Source organism: Mauremys mutica, chromosome 17 (assembly GCF_020497125.1).
Source record: "Mauremys mutica isolate MM-2020 ecotype Southern chromosome 17, ASM2049712v1, whole genome shotgun sequence".
In the NCBI taxonomy this organism is placed as follows: Eukaryota; Metazoa; Chordata; order Testudines; family Geoemydidae; genus Mauremys; species Mauremys mutica.
In genome coordinates this window covers 27,109,599-27,137,331 of record NC_059088.1, presented here as the reverse complement: position 1 = coordinate 27,137,331, position 27,733 = coordinate 27,109,599, and the positions used below count along the sequence as shown (strand labels likewise).

At 54.7% G+C, this 27,733-nt stretch overlaps 1 protein-coding gene across 2 annotated transcripts in view; it reads left to right on the top strand.

Annotated features, from left to right (window-relative positions):
* Positions 1–27,733, top strand: part of VANGL2 (VANGL planar cell polarity protein 2) — a 42,921-nt gene that overhangs the window by 6,433 nt on the left and 8,755 nt on the right. Inside the window, exons 2-5 of one of the 2 annotated variants that reach the window (XM_044991727.1) lie at positions 12,503–12,715; positions 21,386–21,654; positions 22,314–22,434; positions 26,035–26,642. In XM_044991727.1, the coding sequence (XP_044847662.1) occupies positions 21,584–21,654; positions 22,314–22,434; positions 26,035–26,642 (800 nt within the window). In that variant the 5' untranslated portion in view covers positions 12,503–12,715; positions 21,386–21,583. Of the gene's footprint in view, positions 1–12,502; positions 12,716–21,382; positions 21,655–22,313; positions 22,435–26,034; positions 26,643–27,733 lie in introns of both variants that reach the window. The other variant, XM_044991726.1, reaches the window with a different exon arrangement.

The window sequence follows — 27,733 nt, the reverse complement described above, 5'->3', positions numbered from 1 at the left end:
TGACAAAAGGAAATACTTTTTCACCCACTGTTTGATTAGCCTGTGGAACTCACTACCACAGGAAGTCATTGAGGCCAAGAATTTAGCAGGATCCTAAAAGGGGTTGAACCTTTATATGGATAACATGAATATCCAGAGTTATCGTAATGACTGAACAAATTTAGGCAGGGACATTAAACCTCATGCTTCAGGGTTTAAGCCAATCTCTAATAATTAGAGATCATGATTAGACCATTGTGGGGAGGAGGGGGACAGATTATCCCACATCTCGCTAATATGGGGTTCTTACACCTTCCTCTCAAGCAGCCAGCGCAGGCCGCTGTCAGACACAGGATACTGGCTAGATGGAACTGTTCCAGTCTGGCAATTCTTCTGTTCCACCCAAAATTGCAAAACTTGCAACAAAATCATGAGAGCTGGCAGCACTGGGATTGTACCTGGCCTCTGATTCCACGTGCGCGTATGATGTCGGGGCGGCGGGTGTGTGTGGGCCCGGGGGGGCTGCTGCCTGGTTTTTTGATGGTGTGAGGTCTGGCTGGCAGATCAGAACCGGGAGGTGAAATGCCTGAAGTCTTGCAAAGCTCTAAGCTCAGCTGGTTGTATCCGGGAGGGGGTGAAGGCTGGAGGAAACCCAGGGGGGTGGGGAAGAAAGATTTTTTTTTTCGTGGTGTTTGAGCTTCTAGGAGGGAACTGCAAACAATGGAGAGTTAAGTAAATTTTGTCGTGGCCTCTTTCCAGCCTCTCAGCTGAGGAGAGGTGGGGACGTGGAGCTGGCGTTCAGGGCCGCAGCTTTCCCCAGCCAGTGAGAAAAGCGTCTTGGTGACCTACTTCTCGGTGCCTTTACCTGGGAAGGGCTGGGGTTTATCTGCCCAAGTGGAGCAGCCGTCTGCCGTGCCCTCCCCTTCTCCCTCCCTGCTGGGGTACTTATGCAAGCTAAGCCCCTCTCTAGCCAGCGCGGCCAATAGCCGTGGCACCCTGAGCATCTCACCGTGGCGGGCACGTGTGGGTTTCAGCAGTGCGCTCTCTGAGGCTCGGCCTGCCATCTGCGGGCGTCTGATTAGCGGAGCCGGCAGCAGCCCCAGCCTCCGGTAGCATCGAGTGCCCGTGTGAGATCCTGGCTCTGCTGCCCGTGCCTTGCCCCACCCCTCTTAGCCAGCTGCCCCCCACTCCAGCCGAGGGGCCCCCGCAGCACAGGCCCGGCGGGGGTGGAGGTGGCAGTGATGTGGGGGACAGCAGGGGAAAGCTGTCCTGTTGTCTCCAGCCAGCTAACTGTATGGAACCAAAAAACCAGCGTTTGGAATGCACGCGGGTGTTGTCTCCGATCCCAGGCCTTACGGGGGTAGGAGGGAATCGTTCGGCTACTAAGCTGGAACGTTGACTCATTTATTCTTTGTCGCTTGGAGTCCTTACATTGAGATCGGGCATCTCTTTCTCAAAGAGCGACCTGGCTTCTGCAGACATCCCGGGACGTGGGGGAAGGATTCTCTGGCCTCTGCTGTGAGTGTGATTATTAATAGTTATTAGGTGTATTACGGTAGCACCTAGGAGCCCCAGTCAGGGACCAGGCCCCCACTGTGCTGGGTGCTGTACATTATTGTTTATTAGGTGTATTACGGTAGTGCCTTGGAGCCTCAGTCATTCGCCGGGACCGTGTGGCGCTAGGAGCTGTACAGACACCGAACGAAAAGGCCACACTAGGTGATCACAATGGTCCCTTCTGGTTCCTTGAACTTTCTTTCACTTTGGAATAGCAATTCTCCTCCCTCCCCCCGCCTCCCCTCTTCCTGTGTGAAGGATCCCAGCCCCTGCCTGGCGTTTAAATGACAAAAACAACCAGGCTGCTCAGTTGTCTGGGCTCCTCTGCTAGACAGCAGCTAGCACCCAAGTGCTGTCCGAGAGAGAGGATGGCCCAGTGGTTAGATCTCCCAGGTCCTAGGCAGCTCTAGATTCACTCCCCTGCTCTCTCTGACTCCCTGTGTGACTTCGGGTGCTTGGTCTCTCTGTGGGTCGGTTTCCCCCAGGGCTGCTGTGAGGATAAATACGAGGCAGATTGTGGACGGGCTCAAATGCTGTGGTAATGAGGGGCCGTGAAGGTGCCTAAGGGTTTGACTATAGCTGAGGCTGGCCTGTGTCCGCTGCCTCGGGCTGTGAGGCCATACAACTGCGGTGTAGCCATTCGGGTTTTATTGCAGGGGGGACGTACCCTAAGATGGACAGAACTGTCCTCTCCCCACCCCCTCACGCCAACCTGCCGGTCCCCCTGCCTTGCCTCAAAGAGCAGGTCACTGCTAGGTGCGCTGGACAGGCCTGCGGGGGCTTGCACAGAACCCCCTGCTAGCCACCCCTCTCTGCCCTATCGAGAGGGCTCTAGCATCAGGGCCTCCGCTGATCTCCAGCATGTCCTGGGCAGAGAGACGATCTCTCAGGCAGGCTGATCCAGGCCATCGATAATCAATGGTGCTAATAATGATAAATAACCCTCTAGCTCTTATCTAGCCATTTCCATTGATAGATCTCGAAGCGCTTTCCACAGGAGCACAGTATCCTCATCCCTGTCCGCAAGATGGGGAAACCGAGGCACGGAGCAGGGAAGTGGCTTGCCCAAGAAGCAATGGGTGTGATTCTCATTGATGCTAACCCCTGGTCTGCAGTTAAAAATGAGATCGACTGGGCTGCAGCGCTCGGGGGCTGTGAAATATCCAGTGGCTTGCGCACCGTAGTCCCCGGTGTGGACGCGGCTAGGTTGACAGAAACATTCTTCCATCTACCAAGCCAGCGCCTCTCGGAGCTCACCACAAACCCCTTCCGTTGATGCAGGAAGCGTCCACGCCGCGGCACAGCTGCTCCTCCGTATCTGTGCTGCAGTGGGGTCAGACTGGCCTTTGGTCCCTTACTCTGCTGGACCGGGGAACAGGAGCCTTCAAGTGAGTGTAAATTACACCCACCCCCCTCACGCTGTCCGGGTCTGTCTGTGCTGCGAGTGCCGCGCGGAGCAGTTCTGATCTAGCTGGCACGGGTAACGAGAGCGTCAGCAGCAAGGGTAGCATGTGGGCTTGCCTGGGGAGGCTAGCCTGGGATGAGGTGCGTATCACTACCATTGTTGCCTGGGCTAGCTAGGTTAAAGCCAGCACGGGTCTGCCGTGGCAGGCTGCCGCCACGCCCTTGTGTGCAGTGTAGACACCCCTGGCTGTTCCTCCCTGGTGGTGTGTGGCGTTGAATCCTGTGCACTGCTTGGCCTGCGGATTGATTGGAGCCCCGAAGTGGGATCGTCCCGACAGGGCGCCCTCCGATCCCCAAGTGCTTTACCGGTTGCATTCTGGTGGTAAGCCCTGCACCCGTCACTAGAATGCAGCCACCTCTGGTGAGGAAAGGGGTAGGCGACCAGCACCATGTACCGCGTGAGCGGTATGGGAGAGGGAACATTAGCTAAGGGCCTTCTCTTCTCCCCCACCCCCACCCCCACCCCACAGATGAAAAGCGCAGTGCAGTCTTCAATGTCCACACAGAGCTGATGGGACTGCTGTTTTTAAGGGATTCTCCAGATGAAGATGAAACGTGACAGTTCTCTAATCGAAGGCCCTGCTTTTGCATGGTGTGGCTAAGCAATAGGGTGACAGGGAGGTGCAGTGGGGACGGCCCTACGCTGGGATCCAGGATTCCTGGGTTCTAATCCCCACTCAATTCCTATGTGGCCTGATTTCTGTGCCTCAGTTTCCCTGTTGTTGCAGAGCCTTGGGAGGTCCGTAGGTGAACAGTCCCATAGAGCTGTGTCTGTGCTACCATTTCCTGCTAGTGCGATCTCTGGCTTGGCTCCCCCAGCAGAGAGACAGGACTCAAGGCAGTGGCAGGTGTGCGAAGCATTGTGTCATCTCACCCTTATTAAAACCACCCTGATTTAACTGTGATGTTTGTTTATTTGATTTAGATTAAAGGTGGCGCCAGTGGCATGAATCACAAATACCTCCTAAGTGCAGTAGCACAATGTAACATAACCCATCTCCAGGGAGCTGGGCAGTTTAAAATTCACCTTCCCTCCTGTAATACCCGTCCCTGTTTTCAAATGCCTGCATGGTAAACACCTAGGGTAAAACCTGGATCCTGGAGAGCTCTGGCATGGAGGCTTCTTGCCCTTGTTAATAAAGCAGGAACAAACCACGGTTCAGCCACAAAGCCCCCCTACATCTCTTTCTGGGAAAAGGGAAGAATTTACCAAGAGAGGTGATGGCTTCTTGGTCTCTTGACGTCTTCAGAGCCAGACTGGCTTCCATGGCTCAGTACAGGACTTGGGCGGACTTAGGGTGACCAGACAGCAAATGTGAAAAATCGGGACGGGGATGGGGAGTAATAGGAGCCTATACGAGAAAAAGACCCCAAAATCGGAGCTGTCCCTATAGAATCGGGACATCTGGTCACCCTAGGAGGACTTTTCTGGCCTGGGTTATGCAGGAGGTCAGTCCTTGTGGTTTAAGATCTATGAATCCTGAAACGATGTCCTGTTTTGCTCGTTGCAAGCCCTTAAGCTAATTTTGATCCTGCTTTGAGGGTGGAGGGAACCCAGTGGATAGGTGTCCTAGGGCAGACATGGCCTCTCAGTTACTGGTCATAATCTTTTAGTTACATTAGCATCTAAAAGTCCCCCGTCTAGAGAGTGCCCCACTGTGCTGGGTGCTGCACAGGCACGTGGTGAGAGACAGTCCCTGCCCCAAAGAGCTTGCACTTTGGATAAACGAAAGGTGAGAGGGGAAACTGAGTCACAGAGCGAGATGGTGACGTGCCCATATGTCTGTGGCTGAGCTGGGAATGGAATTCAGCTTTCATCATTCCTAGTCTGGTGCCCTGTGCATGAGGCCGCACTGCCTTGCCTGGTGGGCGTCGGGCAGATTCCTTGTCTGGGCTCTCCCTGGAGCTGGGCCAAAAGACGGAGGGTTTTCTGTGAACAGAATCATGGATATTATTGGTTTTGGCCATTTTTTGGTCACATTTTGAATTTTCCTTGTTTAGACTCTCACCCTGTGATTTGCAATGGTCCTTTGGCCTTGTGCTGCTCGGCCTTTGCGAGGCCTACCTGAGCTAGGGGCCTAAAGATCACTTTCGAAAGGGATGCAAGCACCGAGGTGTCAATGGGATTTTTGGCTCCCAAGGTGCCTAAATCCCTTTTGAAAATGAGCCTTAAGCTCCTAATCAGTTTGGTGTTGCAACGCTGAGCACAGCCATGCCCAAATATCTTGACAAATCTGGGCCTTAGATGGGTCCATTAGATCATCTACCCAGACGTCCAGTATATCGCAGGCCGGAGAATTTCACCCACTTACCCCTGTACTGGGCCCAATCCCTTGCGTGTGACTAACCATCTCTTCCAGACAGGCATCTGGTTGAGAGCTGGAGCTGTGAAGAGATGGAGAACCCCACACTTCCCGCGGCAGTTCGTTCCAGTGGTGAATCCCCCTCGCTGTTAAATCTGGGCCTTATTTTGAATTGGAATTTGTCTGGCTTTAACTTGGCGCCACTGGCTCTTGTTCTGCCTCTGTCCACTAGCTTACGGAGCCCTTCCTTGGTGGGGCGAAAATCCCACGTGCCGTATCTAGCTCATCCACCGCACCCGGGTGCTGTTGGGCTGCGATTCTGGATGCCGGTGGGGAAAGATTTTTAACTTTTATAAATACTGGGGGGGAGACACACACGAATAATTAGATCCAACCCTATGGGCATTTTTTCCCCATCCCAAGTATCCCTGAAATGCTGATGGAGCCAGGCCAATCCCAGCTGACAGCCCCTCAAGGTCTTGTGCTGGGACAAGTGGCAGACGCTGCCCTCCCGTGCGCCTCCTCGTTGGTTCTGCGTTACTGTCCCGTGACACACGCTGTGATGCCCAGTGTGTGTGTGTGTGTCTAGGTGGAAGGCAGCCAGGAGGGGGGCAGGTGCTGAGGTGGGAAAACGGGAGACCAGCCAGGAAGTGCCAGCTGGCTGCTTTATTTACAAACAGACTTTGCAAAAGTGATGGATTGATTTCCACCCCCTCCACCCCCAACCCATCTGGCCTTGGTCCTGCTCTTCGGAGCACGTTTTATCCCTCTGGGCTCAGTGGCAGTTGCGGGTCTCTGCAGCCTCCTCGTTTCGTGGAGGTAACTTCTTCAGGGACAGCTGGGTCCGCTCTCGCTGGTCCCCAGGTCCGGTGCTGCTAGAGAGGATGCTCTGGACTGGCTCCTCCATAGAGCAAGGCGCAAAGGGACCATTGTGATCATCTAGTCTGACCTCCTGCGTCGCACAGGCCAGAGAACCCACCCGGTGTTTTCTGCATCAAGCCCATAACCGCTGGCTGGAGCAGTGCCTATGCCACAGCCAGGGCAGCAGCACCTGTATTCCCCCCTCATTGTCCAGCAAGGACACTCACTTCTAGACTCCCGGCTCCTGGGGCAGACATGTGTGGTCCCCCCCCGACCGGGGTACTTCTGGGATGCACAGCTCCCTGCCTGCACTGCGAGCCAGACTGCTCAGTCTGCTCGCTTTGCTTCCTCCGTGTAGACACCACCCACCCTTAGCAAGCACAGTTATTTTTAAGGTGAAAGCCCTACAGAGAAGACACAATAAAAGAACCCGCCCGCAGGTTAATAAACTTAGCAGAGATCTTCCCCCAGCTCCAGCAAGGGCTCTGGGAGGGGTCAGTCCTTCAAACCTCTCCTGGGGTTTCAACTTAATTCAGCAAACTTTGTCCAGGCCGTGCGTGTCACGCGTCTCTCTTAGAAAGGTGTCCCGTCTGGATTTCAAGACCAAAAATCCCCTGGGGAAGCTGTTCCCATGGTTAAGTCCCTCCCTGGTTAATGTTTGTGCCTTGACTCCAGTTTGAATTGATCCAGTTTGAGCTTCCCGCCATTGGCCTGGATCTCATTTCTGCTCATCGGCTGGCTGGTCTCCTGTGTCCGTATCCGTGGGCCGAGGCTGTCGTCACCTGCTCCTGTTGGTTGCGTGACTCCTGCCATCCCTTGGGAAAGCTCCTTCTTGAGTTGGGTTAGACCCATTATAACTACACGGCTACACTGTGAACAGAAGCCTGTGACGCTGCGTCTCAGAGCCTGGGGCAAGTGACTCGGGCTCCTGGGGCTCGGGCTTCGGGGCGAAAAATAAGATCGTAGCTGTTCGGACGGGGGCTGGAGCCTGCACTTGGAAACTGGGTGAAGGGGGAGGGCTGGGAGTTGAGTGGGAACATCTGCGCTGCTATTTTTAGCCTCGCAGTGCTAGCCCGGGCTCTGAGAGTTGCTGCCACGGGGTTTGTTTGCGGTGTAGCCGTACCTGAATAATGACGACACCTGGGCCAAGATTTTCAGAAAGAGGGAACCTAGCGTTAGGCTCCTAACAGTGAAATTTTCAAGGGCGCAGCAGTGATCTGGACGCACGAGTCCCACTGACTTTCATCGCGGCCTGTGCTTCAAAGCCATTTTGACAAATCCCACCACTGACTCCATACGTAGGCTCCTAAATCAGCAGCCTGGCTTTGAAATGTAGTGCGCACCCAAAGCTCTTACCGATGTCCGTGAGTCCAGCACGCAGGAGCACGGTTTAGAAGTCCAGGGTGGTCTACGTGGAGAAATTGACCATTGTCACTATTGCAGAATATGCTGTTTTGTGTGTGGACGCTGTTCTGCAACGAAAGTGATTTTATTCCAGGACAGTGTGTGTACACGGGGGAGTTATGCTGGAGTAGCTAAATTATACTCGACTAGCTGTGCTCGTCTCATTTCCCCTGACTTTCAGCTCCTGCCTCGGAAAACCTTAGCTGAGATTTTCCAAATAAGTAGTGATTTTGGGCGGCTAAAATTTTTTGGGGGAGATGCCCAATTGGAGACGCCTTAAATGCTCAGAAAGCACTGAGCATCCATGCTCTGAAAATCATGCTCCTTTAAAGCATCTTAAATTGGGCTCCGGACACTCTTGGCTTCTGGAAATCTTGACCCTTGGGCAGTAATTTTTGTCTGAGCAGCTTAAACTTTTCTTTCTAGTGCTGCACTGGGCCCCGTTTGGCAGGTGACGTTCTTCGTGGCTGGAAGGGCTGGAAACTTTCGGTGGCTGCTGTTGAAGTTTAAATTCTGTCGAAATCATTGGCACAGGCCTCCCTGCTGATCAGGGGAGAAGCGACTTGGTTGCTGCTGACGAGTGGATTGTTTTCAAGCCCTGAGTCAGTATTAGTCTCAGTTTAGAGATGAAGGAAGGGAGGCACGCGGATGCCTGCCTGGCTTGAGGGCACACAGCAGTTGCAGGAATGGAATCCAGGTGTCCTGATGCCCAGTCTCACTTGCTCACCGCTAGACCCTTCTTTCCTGGGCTCCTGAGGAGCACGAGTCGGTGTTTTGTTCCTTGAACATCAGAACGGTCAAACTGGGTCAGACCAAGGGTCCGTCTAGCCCAGTATCCTGTCTTCCGACAGTGGCCAGTGCCAGGTGCCCCAGAGGGAATGAACAGAACAGGAATCATCAAGTGATCCATCCCCTGTCGCCCATTCCCAGGTTCTGGGAAACAGAGGTGGGGACACCATCCCTGCCCATCCTGGCTAATAGCCATTGATGCACCTGTCCTCCATGAACTGATCTAGTTCTTTTTTGAACCCTGTTCTAGTCTTGGCCTTCACAACATCCTCTGGCAAGGAGTTCCACAGGTTGACTGTACGTTGGCAGAAGAAAGACTTCCTTTTGTTTGTTTTAAACCTGCTGCCTATTCATTTCATTAGGTGACCCCTAGTTCTTGTGTTCTGAGAAGGAGTAAATAACACTTCCTGATTTACTTTCTCCACATCCGTCGTCACGGTATAGACCTCAATCATCTGCCCCCCTTAGTTTTCTCTTTTCCAAGCTGAAACGCCCCTGTCTTATTAATCTCTCCTCATATGGAACCCGTTCCATACCCCTAATCGTTTTTCTTGCCCTTTTCTTGGAGTGGGCGTGTGCGCGGGCTCACGTTAGGCGATCAGCTCGCAAGGTGAATGATTATTTTTCCCCTTCCTGCCTTAACGTCCTGGGCTACAGACTTCAGCGGGAAGCTAAAACTGCCCTCTTAGGATGCACACTTGCAGCCTAAGCCTCTTCCAGTTACACAGCGTCCGTAAGTGGGATTTTGCCGATGCATGAGAGCGAGATAAGAATCCAGCTCATTTTTGCCAGGGCTAACGAGGAATAATAATTAGCATTGAGGGGCTCTGCAGCAGGGCGGTGAAGATCTGTCAGGTGGGGAGGAGCTTTACCTCCTATTCACCCAGCCTGGTTTTTGTAACCACTAGATCTTGGGGCAGGGGGACCAGATGGGGGCTGGGCTGGTACCCACAGTGCAGCGCCTTGCTTGTCATACTGCCTCTTGGGGTGAGGACGCCCGCCGCTGGCAAAGGCTCCGCGTGGGTTCTACCAACGCTGCCCGTCAGCAGCAGCAGGCCCTGTCTAGGGGCCGTAAAGGGGGCATCAGTGACAGGTGCACTCACCATTAGGCCCCTTGACAGTTTAAAGGGGACTCGATGCCAATGAGATTGAGCCCCTAATATTGACCTCCCCTTTAAATGCAATGAGTGACCAGTGGGCATCCTCGCCTGCTCCCCTTTTTCTCAGTCAGTGGCTAACATCTAAACTAGCAGGGGTCAGCCTTTGGACCGTGACTTCAGTGGGGGTGGGAGAGATCAGGGATGGGCAGGGGTTCTCCCCTCTCTCGCCAGAGCAGATCCGCTCGCTTGCTTCCCCTGTGCTATGCCACAAACCGCTGCCCGGGGCGGGATTGCGTGTGGCCGAGCCGGCACATTGGGCGTCGGGGCGTGACAACAGCTGCAAACTCCCAACCCCAACAGGCAAGCGAGTCCCTTAACTCTGGTGCTAATCTGCTGGAGAGTTCATGTGGCCTGGCTGTGAACCAGAGCCACCGCTCCGGGCGGTTCGCTTGCTGCAGACCCATGTTCATCTCTCCGTCTGGCACTTGGCAGGGTGTTTATCTTGCTGCCTGTTCCTGCAAAATGCAAATCAGACGTGCGTCATGGGCAGGCTGCAGGGAGGGGGTAGTTAAGTGGCTTTGAGGTTAAGACGCTGGCCGGCCGGGGATGGGGAAGATCTGCATTCAGTTCCCAGCTGGGCTGCTGCTTCTCTGCAACACCTCTGTGCTTCATTTCCTCATCAGTACACGTGGGATAATGATCCTGCCTTGCCCACTTACAGCTCTTTGGGGCAGGCGCTGTCTCAGCCTATGTACGTGGAGCACCCAGGGGTCTCATCTCAGTGAGGGCATCTGGGCACCAGCAGAACAGAAATAACTTCTTTGAACCTGGCGTCGTCCAAGTCCCTCTTTCCAGGTGTTATTTTGAACCTTAGCAGCGTGATGTGGAAGTTAGTGGGTTTGCTTTGGCCGGGTCCTTGCCCTTTGTATTTCTCAGTTTGAATGAACCTGAAATTCAAAGCAAAACTTTGGCCCATCCCTAGCTCTTCTCTCATGCTTTTCATCCATAGAGCTCCAGGCATGTTACATGTTGCTATCATTATCCTCATTTTACAGGTGGGGAAACTGAGGCACGGGGAGGTGAAGTGACTTGCCCACGGTCACCAAAGAGGCCAGTGGCAGAGCCAGGAATGGAACCCCAGAGTCCTCCATGCACTATTATTAGGCATCACTGTCTCCCCAAGACTAGGTATGGGCCCAGCTCTGGCAAACATGGGCTGCATTTCAAGTATTTAAACTGGATCAGGGGTTGGGGTTGTGCAACTGCAGGGTCTGGATTGAAACGCTTGTGGCTGAGGAAGTTTGGGAGAACTATCTTGAGAACTAACAAGCTCACTCCAGTTCCGGGTACCAGACTTCAGGAAAGATGGGGACAGACTGGAGAGAGTCCAGAGGAGAGCAACAAAAATGGCCAGAGGTTTAGAAAACCGGACCTAGGAGGAAACGTTAAAAAAATCTGGGCAGGTTTAGTCTTGAGAAAAGAAAACTGAGCAGGGACCTGCTAAGCCTTCAAATGTGTGAAGGGCTGTTATACGGGGAACAGGGATCAATGGATCTCCATGGCCCCTGGAGGTAGGACAGGAAGCAATGGGCTTAATCCGCAGCAAGGGAGGTGTAGGTTGGATATTAGGAAAAACTTTCAAACTCCCAGGGTAGCTAAACTCTGGAACAAGTTTCCAAGGGAAGTATGTGGGTTGGGGGAACTGGAATAACTCCACTGGCGAAAGCATTGTCCGCAAGAGGAGCAATTACTGGCATTGGCTACCGGTATAACTATGCCCGTGAGGCCTGGTTCTCCTTGCTGTGTGGGAATAGCTACACCAGGATAAGCATCTTTATATAATCGGATTCCAGGCTTGTCACTCGGATGGCTCGACTGTCTGCTGAGTCAGTGTGAAATGACAGAAGCAGCCGCAAGCAAGGCTGAGAGCGCGTTTTGTTCCAACTGTCCCCAGGTTGAATCTTGCAGGGGTTCCCTGGCTGTTACCGCCCCGGGTTGGACCTTATCGGCCATATTTTGGCTTTTGGATACACTCGATGAATTGCTCCCGTACGCCAGGTTGGCACCCGTATCGTTGTAAAGGGCTTGTACGGCTCTAAAGGTACCGGCGGAGTTCGGTGCAACCTCTGTGGGTAGGAAGGGCCTTTGATGATGGTTAGGGCTGGTTGGAAAACGGTGCATGTTTCTGCCAAATAAATACGGAAAGAGAAAGATGTCCTTGGTTTTGTTTTTCATCCCTTGTCTTTATTCCCCCCCCCCCCGCCCCCCTCGGAAGCTCTCCCCCTAAAAGAGGAGAAATGAAACCTTTCTGTTTAGTGTCCGATCTAGCCAACGGGTTTCATTTTGAGGCTACGTTTTGGCATCCGCAAACAGGTTCGGGTTGGTGGGAAAAGCGGGTTTCCCTTGGAAGACACGTTTTGACCTGCTCTCCTGCGGGCCGGCTCAGGGGCTGCTGATGGAGCTGGCAGGAGCCGAGGAAGTGGCCCGTCATTTCGGGCACCTAACCTGCCACCTAGTGCCCCTTTTATTTACTTTTATGGCACCTGCTCCTATCCCGCAGGAGTCCGTTGCCCAGGTGTGGGGTTGGACGTCCAGAATTAGCGGTTGGTTCTGCAAAACCTTGGCTTCGCCCCTGGAAGGCAGCTGGTGTTTCTTAAACAGCTTGGGACAGTTTGCAGGCGCTTGGCTTAACGAGTCTGGCAGGCTCATTAGGACAGAGGGAGCTAGTGGGGGCTCAGGGCATGGGTATCGGGGTGTCGGTGGAGCCTTTTGCCGCTATGCCTGACTGCCTGTTCCCTGAATATCTTCCCATCATCAGCTGGTTGTTTGGTGGCTTCCATACAACGAGTTTGCTGGGTCTCGGCCCAACCCCTGGTGGACGTTGGAGCTGGGCAGAGCTAAAGCAGAGTTTGTGTGACAGGGGACGTTCTGTGGATCCATGCTCGGTCTCCAGGGTTCCTGGGCCGGGCCGGGGTACCCCGGTGTCTTACTGGCCGCAGCAGGGCCGTCGTCTGCTGATTTCCTTTCTCTCTGGGTTTCCTGCAGCTTCCCAGTGGGACCCCGGAGCAGAAGCCCAGTGCCTGAGCTGCTCCAGATGTGGAGTCCCGCAGCTGGCTGGACCAAGCGGGATCGGGATCTGCCCACCGGTTTCTTTCGCGGGATCGGGATGCACCGGCGTTTCGGCGACTGATCAGACGAGGGGGAGAGGACCCTTCTCTGTCGCGGTGCCCACCCTGCTCCCGCTGCGCCACTGAGTCGGTGAGTTCCCTCCACGCGGGCAGGGGCAGGACTCCTAGGTTCAGAAGGTGGGTGGGCTTCCCCTTCCTCGGCTCTGGCACATCTCCCCAGGCTCCTTCTTTAAAGGGAGCTGCAATCCTTGGTTGCTACCTAGGATTTGTCTTTAACTCCCAGCTGGGTGAGTGTCACTGATGTCCGTGGTGACATCTCAGCTGGGAGTCATGGGGAGGGGGAGGCAGCTCAGTTTGCACTGGCGTGTGGAGGTGAAAATCTAGGGGGCCTGGGGTGCATGCATGTCACAGGGTATGTCCATGTGCAGACGTGCCTGGGGAGGTGTGCAAAGGCAGGGTGTGGAGGTGGTGGCAGGATGAGAGTGGGTGTGTGAATGGGAGGGCGTGTGCATGTGTGTGAATCCGTGTGCATGCGTGTGAATCCGTGTGCAGGTGCGCACTAAGGGCGGGGCGTGCAGGTGGAGCTATGACAAGGTTAGTGCAAAGGGGTGGACGTGCGAGTGTGGGTCCCGGGGCATGGGGGGATGCCCGCAGGATGTGTGGGGGTTTGCATGCCTGTGTGAGTGGGAGGTGCACTTGTGAGAGGATGCACTCACGGGTTCAGTTGCACATGCGTGTGACTCGGGGGGGCTGCGTGCAAGGGGGCATGCGCAGGCCTGGTGCTGTTGGCAGGGGGTGCGGGGGGCTGTCTCACTGCAGGCCCCGCTGGCGTTGGGAACAGACAGCAGGGAACGCGGCCCCAGCGTAAATCTACTGGCGCTAGTCAATAGGCCGGTGACGCAGGCGTCCCCTGCGTGGGGAGGGCTGCTTCTCCCCCGGCCTCGGCCCTGCACCCCTATTGTTCCCTGCAGAAATCCGATTCCTCCTTTCAGACAAAGCCCCAAACGGGGGATGGGGGGGAGGGGGTCAGGCCCTCCCTCTTTCTGCTTGTGTTTCCTCCCCCGCTTCCCCCACCGCTTGGGACACCGGGATGCAAGCTCCCCGGCCTCCATGCCATCTCCTAGACAACCGGGGTGGGGGGGCTTTTGTTTCCATAGTGATAAATGTGAGAGAATCCAGCATCTGGGACAAAAGACTCCCCCTGCCCCCCAGCCCATCTCCCCTCCCCAAAGCAGAGGGGCCTTGGGAGAGGCCAAAAGACATTTTGGGTTTTATTTGGCTGAAATGGCATTTCCTTGGTAACTCGTCTCTCTGGGCCTGCTGCCCCCAGCCCTGAGCCTGGTTTCTCTCTTACCCGCCGCAGGAAAACTGGATTCGTGGGGGTGGGGGAAGCCATGGTAGGGTATTGCCTACCCCAGGATTTAGGAAGGATTTTTGCAGGGGATGAAGTTGGGGTCTGAATAGTGGGCGGCAGGGCTGGAGGGTCTGATTACTGCTTGCCCTGAATGGGGGAGAGGTCTGGGGTTGGATTTAGGGTCTGAAATCTACCATGACACCCTCTCCCTGCTTGGATCAAGCAAGTGCCCTTGGCGTGTGGGGTTTCAGTCCAGCGATGCTCACTCACGTGGGGCAAGCAAGCCTGTCGGCCGCCGGGGGGCTCTCTGGGGGCCCGAGAGCTCATCTCTGGGGAGGATTTGTGAGGAATGATTTGACTGGATTTTGCAACAACTTCGGGCCGGGCAGTTCTTCATCACCTTGAATGGCTCCAGGTCCTAACTCAAACACCCTCTTGCAGTGGGGATGTCCTCTCCCATCCGTGCCCCCCCCCCAATCTTCCAGGGTGGCGATCCCCTCGCTGTGTCTGCCTTCCCTCCCCAAAACCACCCTCTATGCCCCATTAAACCTGAAGGATACGAACACGGACAAGCCAAGCTGTGTGTCCCCCACCCCACGTTTCCACCCCTCCTGCTCCCGTGTACATTGAGGCTGCTTGGCTGGTTAATTTCCCCACCATCGCCACCCCCTTGGCCTTAAACTCAGGCCCGGGCCGGGATCTTACATAAACTGGAAATCCAGGGATAGCAGAGAACTTCTACTTAACACCTGGTCTTGTTCCTTCTGCAGGCTGATAGCGTTCTGTCCTGCCTTTGCATGCGGCTCCAAATCAGCATGAGCCAGGACTCCTGGGTGCGGGGCTCAGCTTGTGGGGAGGAGAGAGAGAGACAGAAAGGGTGTAAGCAGGGGAAACAGGACCTCAGGACTCGTGGGTTGCATTCCTGCTCCGAGAGCAGAGTTAGGTCTGGAGCAGTGGTACACCGAGTCTTCCAGAGCGTGCATCAGCTTATCTGGATACTTGCTGAGTTTTAAAACAAGCGACATTAAAAAGCACTGGAAACATCAGTGCAAACTAAAATTTTATACAATGACTTGTTTAGACTGCTCTGTGTGCTATGCATTGAAATGTAAGTACAAGATTTATATCCCAGTTGATTTACGTGATAATTATATGGTAGAAAGGAGAAAGTCAGCAATTGTTCAGTAACAGTGAGCTGGGACACTTCTGTATTTTTATGGCTGATTTTGTAAGCAAGTTGTTTTTAAGTGAGGTGAAACCTGGGGGTATGCAAGACAAATCAGACTCCTGAAAGGGGGATAGTCGGCTGGAAAGGTTGAGAGCCACTGCTCTAGAGTTCAGAACAGGGTAAGTGGTAGATAACACTGCTCTCCGACAGCCAGGAATGGAACCCCGGAGTCCGGGCTCCTGGGGTCCTGGCTCTGGCCTAGGCACCTCACTCCTGTTGATTTTGCTTTTGGAAATTCCTATCTGCATCTTTAGGCACCTAAATACCTTTAAAACTCTGGCCCTAAACATCTTGCCCATAGTCCCACAGGGAGTTAGCCTGGGACATGGGGAACCACCCTCCTCCAGGGAGGATGCACTGGTTTACCTAGATCAGTTTGGAGTCACTCCTTAGCTGAGACCAGTGTGGCTTTCCCTTGCACACACGTTAAATCAGAGCAGCTCAGCTGGAGTAGCTGGGAACTGATCTACACGCAGAGTCTAGATTTGAGTTTTGGAGGAGACCTCAGGGACTGAAACTCAAGGGGGAAATTGCACCCCCAGAGGAGTAAGTAACCCCGCTGTGCCAGGGAGAACCACCCCTCTACACCAGATGTTATTTACTTTTTAATAATTTGGGTCAAACTGCAAGCTCTCATGCATCCTTCTGGTGTGGGGGCAGGGTCTTCCCTGCCTCTGACAGGTACCGCAGGTGGGGTGGGGTGGATCTTGCTTATGGCATGTCAAGCCACCCTTCTAACTAACTTGGGAAGAGCTTTGAGATCCTCAGGCAGCAGGAGCTGTAAGTGCGAAGGGTCTTTGCCTCTGCAGCCTGGTGCTCTGATGACGCCATGGTAACTTTTTTCACACCCCTCTCAGTGCTCATGGAACCGTCCGTCGGTGCAAGGTCAGATTACCTGCCGGGGTGGGTGGGGGAGGTCTCTGCAGCATGTGGTTGGAGTCAGAGTGCTGATTTGCCCTCCCTTCCTAGCCGCAGAGGGAGCGTGGTCTGCGCCCCCCACTCCTGCTGAAGAACGAGGGGCGTGCGTGCGGGTGTTTGGTGCAAGCAGCTGGCTGGATCATGTGATCCATACCTGGAGGCCTGGCATAGTAACTGATGCTGCTGTGTAATTAAAAAGCAGCCGAGAGTCAGGCGAGCACATTCACTGCACATGCAGCTTGGGGTGGGGTCCCAGCACTTCCCCTTCCCCCATGGCCTATGAATCCTGGCCAGGATTTCGTCAACCCCTTCACCAGGGCTGCGTGACTCCCTCACGCTGGCTCTGCCTGTGCTCCCACCCTTTTAGCAGACTAACATGGCACCCACTGTGGATGGAAGGGTGTGACTAGCCCCCCCTGGTGTCAGGTCCTAGTCCCAGCAATAGAGGATGGAGACGGTTCCTTTCATGATAATCCCTTTTCATCAGTAGCTCTCGATGTGCTCTAACAAAGGAGGTGTCATTAGCTCTGTTTTTACAGCTGGGGAAACTGAGGCACAGGGCAAGGACGGGCCATGTCCAAGGTCACCCAGCAAGCCAGAGGCAGAGCTGGGAATAGAAACGAGATCTCCTGAGTCCCAGTCCAGTGCTCTATCCACTAGGCCAATCTGCCACTTAAAGGACCCGGAAGCCTCTCTGCAAAAGTACAGCTTTGGCCTATTCCCTAGGCAGAGAGATAGTGGCTACAAGTCCCAACCAATTTCCCACCCTTGTGGGGGTCCATTCTCTTTTGCAGCGTTCACCGTTATTCCTGGGAGGGGGCTCCTAGATGCACACGCAGTTCCCACTGGGCTAGTGTTATCCGGGGCACGTCGCAAGACCCTTTTCTCCCCAGTGCAGTTGTAGTAGTGGGAGAAGGGACGTGAAATGGACGCGGTGGGGTTTGGTGGCTCTGTTCGGGAAGGGCTCCAGGCCTGATAAGCTCAATTAGCAAATCAAAGGCCGTTTTTCTTTTCTAGTAGGTTTGGAGGCAACGTAACCGATTGGCTAGTGCACCAGGAGAGCTGGCGTTCTGGTCCCGGCTCTGGAGAGATGGCTAGCTCGGTTTCCCTCGCGCGCGCCCTTTGTCTTGGCTGTTTGAGGATGAGATCTTCAGGGCAAGGATCGTATCGCGCTATGTCTCTGCGCAGTGCCTGGCTCGGTGGGGCCTCGTGACAGAGCTGGAATTCAGCCCCACGGTCACGGCAACTCCAGTGAGTTGCTCTAGAGTGGACCTCATTAAGCAGAGCTGTGCCTACTTGATGGATTGGGGTGATCAGGGGAGAGCAAAGAGACTAATTAGCCCCCGAGGCAGAGGGTAGAGAAGACCCAGGAAGGAAGTGCAAAGGGAAGATACCTTCCCTCTGGCCACGGGAGCTGAGGGGTGTACGTCACCGTAGCTACGGGCTGCACGAGGCTGTAAAGGTGACCGGGAGAATGCTGTGAAACAAACCACGTGTGGGGCTTACCACAAGCAGGTCCCCGAGCTGTTTGTAACTTGGAAAGAGACAGGGGCAGGACCCCGCCCTCTTAATTGGCCTGACGAGGAGCACCTGGATGGGAACGCGCAGCCCAGGTTCATTTTATGGGCCAGCCGCCCAGTTATTGGCCTCAATCGCAGCTGGCGCCTCTAGGTGCTTCTGTAACACAACTCATTCTTTTTACACCCTCCCAGCATCCTTGTCCTGCTCTAGCACCTTCCAGACAAAGCTTGCAGAGTGCTTTGCAAACCCCCACGTGGAATATACCCGTGTGCTGGAGTGGCTGGTGATGAGAGGGCTCCCAGCACCCCTAATGATTGACCCACCCTTCCTCTGAAGGGCTACAGACACCATCCGAAAGCAAGTGGGCAGGAATCAAACGCCCGAGAGGCTCCGTAAATGGGCTAGGAACTTGCGGGGAGGAAATATTGAAAGAGGAGACAAAATGTATTGCATTCTCTTTTGGCTCTGTGTGTTCTCTCTGCAGATTGTAGCCTCTCTGGAGAAGAGAGAAGCCTGTCTCTGTCTGTGTTCTCAGGGCCGAGCACAATTTAGAGCTATATAACTTTTTCCCCCAAAAGCAATTTACAGCTCCCCAATCTAATCTAGTACGTGTGTGTCTGTGTGTATAATAATAATAATTACATTGGCACGTGTGGCTATAAATAACTTTAATTGGAATCATTGGGTTGCTAATGTTTTCGATGGTCTGGCAGCAGTCGGTACAGGAGCAGCAGGATGCGTGCTATCAAACGAGGGTTTGATTTCTTGCCAGTCACTGGTTCGTCCTGGTGGCTTCTCCCGCCCTAACCCCTCGTGTTGACTGTGGGCAACGTTTTCAAAAGCGGCGGCTGATTTGGGGGCGTTTGTTTCTGAAGCAGCCTGGGTGTGATTTTTCAGAGGGGCTGAGCCTTGCTTGAGTTTGGCTGGCAACCTACAACTGGTTCCAGTCTGCCCTGATACCACTTATTATGACCTGTTCCTTGTATTATCCACTGAATGGGCCATCCTGCATCTAAAAATGGTGCTTAAATTCCTTTGTGTAGTTCCCGTTAAATCCTCAGATTCTTCGTTCAGAAAGGATTTTTCTTTTTAAATCTAGGGCCAGATTCCCAGCTGCTGTGAATGGCTTTCACTGGAGTGAGACCAGTGAATGATCTTGCAGCTAGCTCATTGACTGATCTCACTCCAGTGAAATCCATTGATCTCAGATTCTGGCCTTGAATTGTTATTCTCTACACTCCTGACGCTGCACTCAGCTTGGAAGGGCGGCACGCTAGTTTGGTCACTTTCATTCGTTAACAGCCATTCTGCTGCGTTAATTCCTGGATGGGCTTTTCAGACATTTTAACGTGCACCACCAGATTTGAACTCCAGACTTTCCCCTTAGAGATGAGTAGCCTATCACTGTTACCAGGCCAACAGCACAGAGAGCCTTTATTAGAGTTTATTGTATATGAATATGGTTTTGTTACACCCCTCCCCTCTCCCCCACACTTTAAAATAAAAGAAATCTGAATTTGATGGCTAACCCATTCCATCCCCGTTTTCTCCAGCCTGGGCTAGTTGAAACTCACGGCATTTTGCAAACTCTGATAATGGACTCAGCCCCGTGAAGCTGATCTGTGTTATTTCTCCCCCATCTCCTCCCATTTTACACATGAGGAAACTGAGGCCACGGTGGTGACGTGGCCTGTCCAGCTTCTCTCACACAGTCAGTGGCAGAGCCCAGGTCTTCTGATTCCCATGCCTCTGTGCTTTGACCACTAGACCACACTCCCCTCCCCAAGGCAGGAACAGAACCTACGAGTCCTAATTCTCAGAGGGTGGTTCTCAAAAGGACTTGCAAGTGAATCTAACTAATTTCTACCTCTTTTAAGGCTTCTTCCCACTGCAAGGGTGGGCCAGGGGTTAGGGTTCTCCTCTGCGACTTGGGAGACCTGCATGTAGTTCCCTGCCCTGTCACAGACGCCCTGTGGAGCTTTGAGACAGTCACTTCACTTTTCTGTGCTGCAGTTCCACGGCCGTGAGCTTTCAGGGACGGAGTCGTGTTTCTGGTCCGTGGCTGCGGCTACTAAGCACTACCACAACATGAAGAATAAGGGTACTAGGGTTGAACAGCCTACACATAAGGGCCCAAACTGCATTTCTCCTGTGCCGTCCCAGTGACTTAAATGTGAATTTCACACTCTGGACCTTTTGCGGGATCGGGCCCAGGAGATTTCCCCACGGTTCTTTGCAGAAGCCGAAACTCCAGCATTGAGTTTCTGGATCTGAGGTTCCGTGTCTGTGCCAGGAAACTTGTTCTAACGGCGTCTTGCCGCTTTGAGATGGGTCTGAAGCACTGCCCTTGCTGAGTACGTTATTTGTAAGTTGGTCCCCACCCTGGGTGCTCTCCTGGCAATTAAAATACCAATCAGGGTATTAATTAAAACATAAATTACACGAGACCAGTGCACGAAAAAGCTCCTCTTTCGGTGTTGTTTAAAAAAGGGGCGGAGAGCTCAGAGTTCTGAAAGCTGATGCTAAAAGAGAAAATGCCCCGAGAGAAATCGCCCAAACAAGTGTAACATGTTAATGCCAGTTATTGCTAGGAGTTAGTATTCTCAGAGCCCGATTCTCGTTTTCCCTCCCTTCGAGGCCGCTTTGCCCTGCCAAAATAGTGTCAAGGGGCCTTAGTGGAAGGGAGAATCAGACCCTGCCGTATTTTTCTTTACCATTTCAGGTTATTTTAGCTGCTCAGAATGCGCTGTCAGTGAGTACATGTACTGCGGAGCACCCAGAGCCCACACTGCGCCAGGCGCTGCACTGACACATAGTGAGGGCTGGACCCTGCCCCCAAAGGGCTTAGTTGAAATGGGGAAGACAGATGGACACAGAGAGACCCAGTGATTTGATCAGGGTCCCTCTGGGACCCAGTGAGAGACCTGGGGGTAGAACCCAACTCTCCTAGGTCCCAACCCAGTGACGTAAAAATGCCTCTTGACAAGGGAACGCTTTTCTACTGAGGCTAATGTCTGGGGGAGGATGGACAGAGGTGGATGCGGTGTGGCGCGGCAGAAAGGTTTTTAACAAGGGCCTTTCGCTTTGTTCCCCGGGGCTGGGTGAAGGATTGGTGGGATTGGGAAACAAAATGGCTCATCTATAAACAAAAGCTGCTTTCTCCTAACTAAGAAAAGGGGTCGGAGGAAAACAAACAGCCGGGAGTCGCTCTCTTTGTTGCTGGAAACGTTACATGTCGACTTGGAAGGCTTCGGTTTTTATCGGGAAACGTCCATTTCGCTTTCACGGAGCGGCAAAGTTAGACCCCTGCTGTTTGAGAACTCATGAGAGCATGAGTGAAGGCTGCTTAACTTCGTATCTTTTGACACGAACATTGAAACGGATGAAAATAAGAAAAAAAAAAAAAGCTTAAAAATGTCGAGATGTCAGAATTACACGTAGAAATCGGCTTCTGGCAAGCCGCTGATGGCGCAGCTCGGGGAATTTGGAAGCTGTGCTGGAAGACCTTGTCGGCAAGCGGTATTTCCTGCCTCTCCCTGCAATCTCCCAGCCGGTGCAAGAGCAGCTCCTACTGTTTGTAGTGGCCGTCTCCACCTTGCTGGTCTCTCTCGCTGGTCACGGATGGCTCAGGGGATTCTCTGTCGAGGCTGCTGGACTCGGACAGACCTTGGGGCTCCCTGTGGCTCGGCGCTCTGTGTTTTTAGGGAGGGTGGAGTCAGTCTGACACCGAGTGGGGATCCCCTCCAGGAGTCTAATTCTCTCCCGTCCTTCCCCAGCAGGGCGTCATTTTCTTCTGAGACGAGCCCAGCCAGCTGATCAAAATAGAGTCCCTCAAGGTGACAGTCGACTTCCTGAAGGTGCCCCTTGGCCTGAAGAAGCCCGCGCTGAAGGAGGCAGCGGCCGCCTTGGCTGCTGTCCCCGTCGGGAGACCCAAGTCCATCAACGTGGAGCGCTACAAGGCCCGGCGCTCCGACAACATGGACAACGAGTCGCAGTACTCGGGGTACTCGTACAAGTCGGGGCACTCGCGCAGCTCCCGCAAGCACAGGTGAGAGGGCCGGGGGGGCCCTGTGCAGTGGGGGGAGGGATGAGGGGCTGACCTGGCTTGGGGGGAGAGGAGCTAAGCTGGTTCAGGGGGGCGAACCGAGATCTGTCCTCAGGATTGGGGAGGGGGCGGCTGGAACGAACCTGGATGGGGCGGGGGAGGTGCCTCACCCCATGTGCAACTTCAGGAGAACCCATGGTGGGGGCTCCCCCGACCCTGCATCCGTCCTGGGGGTGGGGGGCAGGGGAGAATGCCCTGCTCCCTGTGAGCAACCTCCCCATGCCACACATCTGCCCTTGGGGAGGAGGAAACAGCCCCCCCGCCCCCCTCCGACTCTATGGGAGAGGGGTGACTGTATCTGCCCTTGGGGAGGTCGGGGTATCAGGAAGGCCTTGTGGCCTTGAAAGATCCAGGACCCGGCTCCCCCTACGTCTGTCCTAGTGGGGAACCCCCCTCTACCCCCACCCCCCGTCTATCTTCAGGGTGGTGCATGGAGGAAAGGGAGACTCCCGTGTGTGGGGTCTGGGAGGATCCCCCCCTACCCAGCGTGCATCCTTGGGAGGGACGTACCCGTTCCCGCTCTCGGCCCACTCCCAGCCACGTGCGCCCATCAGCCCCTGCGCTTCCCCCTCCGACCCCCGGCGTCTCTCCCTCCCTTCCAGAGACCGGCGGGACCGGCACCGCTCCAAAAGCCGGGACGGGAGCCGGGGAGACAAGTCGGTGACCATCCAGGCCCCTGGGGAGCCCCTGCTGGATAACGAGTCGACCAGAGGAGATGAGAGGGTGAGTGGGGGGCGCCAGGCTGAGGGGTGGGGCCAGCAGGTTGCTCTCGGCGGGTGGGAAAGGGGATGTATTGGGCATCAAGGGAGGGAGGCGGGGTCTGTGTTTTGCTCCTCCCTCGTCTCAGTTCCTCCAGACGCAGGGCGGTGGTGAATGGAAGCAGGATGGCTTCAAACCCTCCCCTCCCAGCCCCCACCTTTACGCTCCCCATATTGTGGGGCTGCACTCAGGGCCCCTGGGATGAGTTAGAGCAGCCTCAAGGCTGCTCTGGATTCACACTTCGGGCCCTGGGGCAGCAGAGAATACCCGGAGTGCAGCATGCTCCAGCCACATTCCCGAACCACTCTCTGTGCAAGGGGCTGGGAGCCAGGGCCCTTATCCCAGCTCCACACCACCCAGGGAGCCCCCTTGCACATGGGGAGGGAGGATCTTGGGAAGCTGTTTTCACGCACTTTAGGACCCCTTCAGCCAGTTGGAGGGGCCTGAGTGTGCCTGAGAACCAGGCTCTTTACCCAGAGACTCTGAATTAGGGGTTAGGTGAGACACCCCCAGTTTCTGGAGCGTTGGCCTTGGTCCCCTCCCCTCTGCAGGTTGGGGGCTCTCGGCAGTGCCTGTGGCAGCTGACGTAGGAAGTGGCAGGGCACGGGGGTGGGAAAGCAGCGTTGGAAGTTACCGCCCTGACCAACCCCGGGATGCAATTCTCCAGCTGTGCTATGCAGCAGCTCAGGAGAGGAAGTCCCGCGATTGCTGTAGATTTGTCCCCTGCTTTAATCCTCCCTCTGCCAAGCTAGACAGACTGAGCTCTTTTAATCTGTCCTTGTTAGAAAGTCCGTCCCGCACACCCCCTTTGTTTGTCGTTGCGCTTTTGCCTGTTTCCAAATTGGTCAACGCTTGTGCGGCGGAGCTGAGCCCAGAACTCAGTGTTCCCTGGGGGGACTCTCCTTACTCCTCAGAGCAGGGGGTGGGGTTTTCGGGTATGTTGTGTTGTTTGGGCCGGGGTCTGAGCTGCAATGGAAAGAGCTACCCTCATACCAGACTCCGGGCTCGTGTGCACTAGAAAGGGTTTGGCAGTATAGCTTATACCCAAAGGAAATAAGCCAGACCAGGATAAGGCCTTTTATGCTCATATAACTGCATGTCCAGTCGTGCTTATTCTGCCTTAGTTTTGATAGTTAAAAAAAAATCACAGTGAAGCGACATTGCTGTGCTGGTATGTGCTTTAAGGAGGATTGGGTGACTGTAGACGCTGAGATTCCAAATGTTAAAGCTTTATCGCCATTAAAACACACATTGTCAACATCACCTGTTAAAATACAAACAGGAAATATCCGTCAATCAAACTCCACTGTGTTCACAAGCCGCATTTTTTTACTCTGTCCCTCTGTCAATTTCGACGATTCTCGATGGAAATATTTTTCCTCGGTTTGGGTGTCCGGTGTAATTGCCGTTTACCTGTCTGAGCCTAGTTTTAAGGGTAGACGAGGCCTTACTGTGTCCCCAGGAGGGGGTGACACTGACAGAACTATCTCAGGATAGCTCGTAAACCTTTCTCTAAGGGTGTGTCTGAACTACAGACACCTGCCAGCACAGCTCCGTCGGCGATCCCTGACCCGCCGAGCCAGGCTGGCAGAAGCCCCTAGTGAACGCAGAGTTCTGCTGGCACATTTGTTCCTGGCATAGCTCATTATGCTCGTGGGTTGAGGGGGTGATAAGCTATTCCAGCACCAGTGCAGCGTTTCTGGTAGAAGCTGTGTTCGCACTCGGAGCGCTTTGCTGGTATTGTGGAGTGGGATTCCTGTCCTGGCCAAGCGCGCTGTAATAGGGTGGCTTGCCCTTAGGGGAGGTGTTAGCCACGTAAAACCCCATGTGCAGTTCTTAAGGGGCCCACAAGGGGGTGCCAATAGGGCCGGGGTGCCCCTGCCCATGACGGGGTGCCCAGTAAATGGTGACCCTGCTACACGCTGCTAGTGTAAGGCCTTTGGGACACGGCCCGTCTCTTTCTCCTGTGTCCACACAGCGCCCCCCCGGTACGTGATTGACACTCCTAGCCACTACGTAAGAGACCTAAGAAACCACCGAACGATAATGGACAAGGCCAAGCATTGCAGGCCTGCGCTGCCCCGGTGTAACTGCAGCCGCCCTCTGAGGGTTGAACCGCTTTCAAGGTCCCCGTATGTAACCTTGTGCGTGCGTAGTAGGGACATCAGTGGGCTTCTGCTCTCGGCAGCCTGCCGGCGCGCTCTGGATCCCCTCTCCCATCTCAGGAAGCATCCCAGGGGAGCAGTTGCTCTATGGAGACATCATCACGGGGTTCAGGGAGGAATTTGCGTTGGCTAACACCCTACAGCTTCCCTCCACGCCCAGCGTCCGGCAAGGGGTGCCGGCTCGGGAACAGCCAGCTCAGCTCAGCTGACGGAGGCCTGGTTTTACCATGGGGAACCAGACACAAGTCAGGGAAGCCGACGCTGTTGCCTGCCAGGCGTTTGGCCATCACTCTAAAGCAGGGGCAGGCCCTTTCTTTGGTCAAGGTCCAGACTCCAGAGAAAATAATAATAAACAATAACACTCATGATAATAAGACGTAAATATAAAGCTATTGGGGTCCGTTCAAAAGCGTCTCCCAGTCTGGATTTGGCCCACGCTCCATCTGCTGCAGAGTAACGTCCAAAGGCGTAGGGACTTTGCTCAGGCTGGTAATTAATGAGCAAATATCTCCGCACCCCGAGGAGGAAGGCTGGGTTTCAAGTCCCCTTTCAAGGGCTTGTGGTGAATCTCAGGTCTCCAAGCAAGGGTGTGCCCATTGTACTACCAGGCACCTGCACCCAAAATAAACGTACTGAGCCAGCAAAGGTGGCCAGTGAACCTTGCCCGCGGTACCAGCCCAGGGAGGAGGAGGTGCTGTGGGTGTCAGGAGCTTATGGCGGTGGGGGGATGTGATTTCATTGGTTGTCCGTGAGGGCATTTTGAGATGGGACTTGAAAATTTAACCCATCAGGCTCAGAGGGCAGGGTGTGGGTGCTGGATTCCAGGCCCTCTCCTCTTGTGCTTAAAGGGGCACTGTGGCCTCGCATAGCAGAGAAGGGGTGAGTGTCGGATTGGCACATGGATGTAGTTGCTTTTCCCCTTGTTACAAAGGGGATTTGTGTGGAAACCTTTTGACGTTCCCATTTCAGAGTTTATCTGCCAGTCGGGCGTCACTTGCGGGGGAAGGCAGCATGTCCCCTGGACTGGGAACGGCACAGGGAAACAGGATGCCTGGGTTCTAGGCCTGGCTGTGTGACCTGGGGCAAGGCCGTGCCTCAGTGTGCCCCTCTGTAAAATGGGAACAATGATCTTGCCCTCCTTCACAAAGGGCTTTGAGATCTGTGGCTGGAAACCAAGGAACTGGACTGATTCTTAGTTCTTTTGATCTGGCATGGCTGGGAGGCCATGGGGATCTGATACTGTGGGGCTTGGATGGTCTAATCCTGTGGGGCTGGGGGTAGTTCTGATCCCACGGTGCGGGGGCTGGGGGGAGAGTCTGATCCTGGGCAGGGGGGGCTGGCGGAGTCTGTTCCCACAGGCCAGCCTCCGTGCGTAACCCTTTCCTCCCCGCCCCTCTAGGACGACAACTGGGGCGAGACCACCACGGTGGTGACGGGCACCTCTGAGCACAGCATCTCGCACGATGACCTCACGCGCATCACCAAGGACATGGAGGACAGCGCCCGCCTGGACTGCTCCCGCCACGTGGGCGTCTCGCTGGGCGGGGCCCTGGCGCTGCTCTCCTTCCTCACCCCGCTGGCCTTCCTGCTGCTGCCCCAGCTGCTGTGGCGGGAGGAGCTGGAGCCCTGCGGCACGCCCTGCGAGGGGCTCTTCATCTCCGTGGCCTTCAAACTCCTCATCCTCCTGCTGGGCAGCTGGGCCCTCTTCTTCCGCCGCCCCAAGGCCTTCTTCCCCCGCGTCTTCGTCTTCCGGGCCCTGCTCATGGTGCTCGTCTTCCTCCTCGTCGTCTCCTACTGGCTCTTCTACGGCGTGCGCATCCTGGACTCGCGCGACCGCAACTACCAGGGCGTGGTGCAGTACGCCGTCTCCCTGGTGGACGCGCTGCTCTTCGTCCACTACCTGGCCGTGGTGCTGCTGGAGCTGCGCCAGCTCCAGCCCCAGTTCACGCTCAAGGTGGTGCGCTCCACCGACGGGGCCAGCCGCTTCTACAACGTGGGCCACCTCAGGTGAGGGGCGGGGCGGCGCGGGAGGGCGGCGCTGCCTGTGCTGGGGGAGCGTGTGTGTGACTGCCCCCTCTTGGGGGAGAAGGGGAGTGTGTGTGTGTGTTTCTGCCCCCTCGTGCGTGTGGGGGGGGGAGTGAGAGAGAGAGACTGCCCCCTGCTGGGGGAGAAGGGGAGTGTGTGTGTGTGTGTGTGTGTGACTGCCCCCTTGTGTGTGTGTGTGTGTGTGTGTGTGAGAGAGAGACAGAGAGAGAGAGAGAGAGAGAGAGAGAGACTGCCCCCTGCTGGGGGAGAAGGGGAGTGAGAGAGAGAGTGTGTGTGTGTGTGTGTGTGTGAGAGAGAGAAACTGCCCCCTGCTGGGGGGGAAGGGGAGTGTGTGTGTGAATGTGTTTGTGTGTCCCACCACCGCTGCTGGGTGGTGTGTGTGTGACTGCCCCATGCTTGGGGGGGAAGGGGTGTGTGTGTGTGTGTGTGTGTGTGTGTGTGTGTAAGTAAAATGTTGCTCTGTGCTAGAGGGAACTAGACCTGTGTGTGTGTTTGTGCACACTGCTGCCTGCTGCAATCTCGGGGAGGGGGGTGACGGCAGTGTGTGTGTGTTTGTAGGCCTGTGCATGCATTTTGTATCCACACCTGCTTGGGGGAAGCGCGTGTGTGCGCCCATGAACATTCATGAGCTACTGTCCCCTGCTGCATGGATCTGCACCTGCGGCAACAGTGGAATTTGGTCCAATAAAGAGATTACTCACCTACCTTGTCTCTACGGTAACAGTCGCATCCGTGCCATGTCTCCTTTAGCTCCAGCTGCAGGCACCTTTCTGGGGCCTGCGCCGAATCCCCGGCCCGTGGCTTGTAGGGAGGCTTGATAGGGTTAGATTTTTATCAGTAAATTCCAGTAAGCATCAATTTCACTGTCCACGTGCAAGCACACCTGAAAACACTTCTTCTGGGATCACAGAAATTGACAGCCAGGGAAAATGAGAAAAACGCTGCTTGAGAACTTAGTAAAGTTGGATTTAAGGAGATTTACTTTGTCTCTTTTGACATGTGATGTCGACAGCTTGTGTTTAACGATTACAAAGCTTTGACTTTTTGAACAT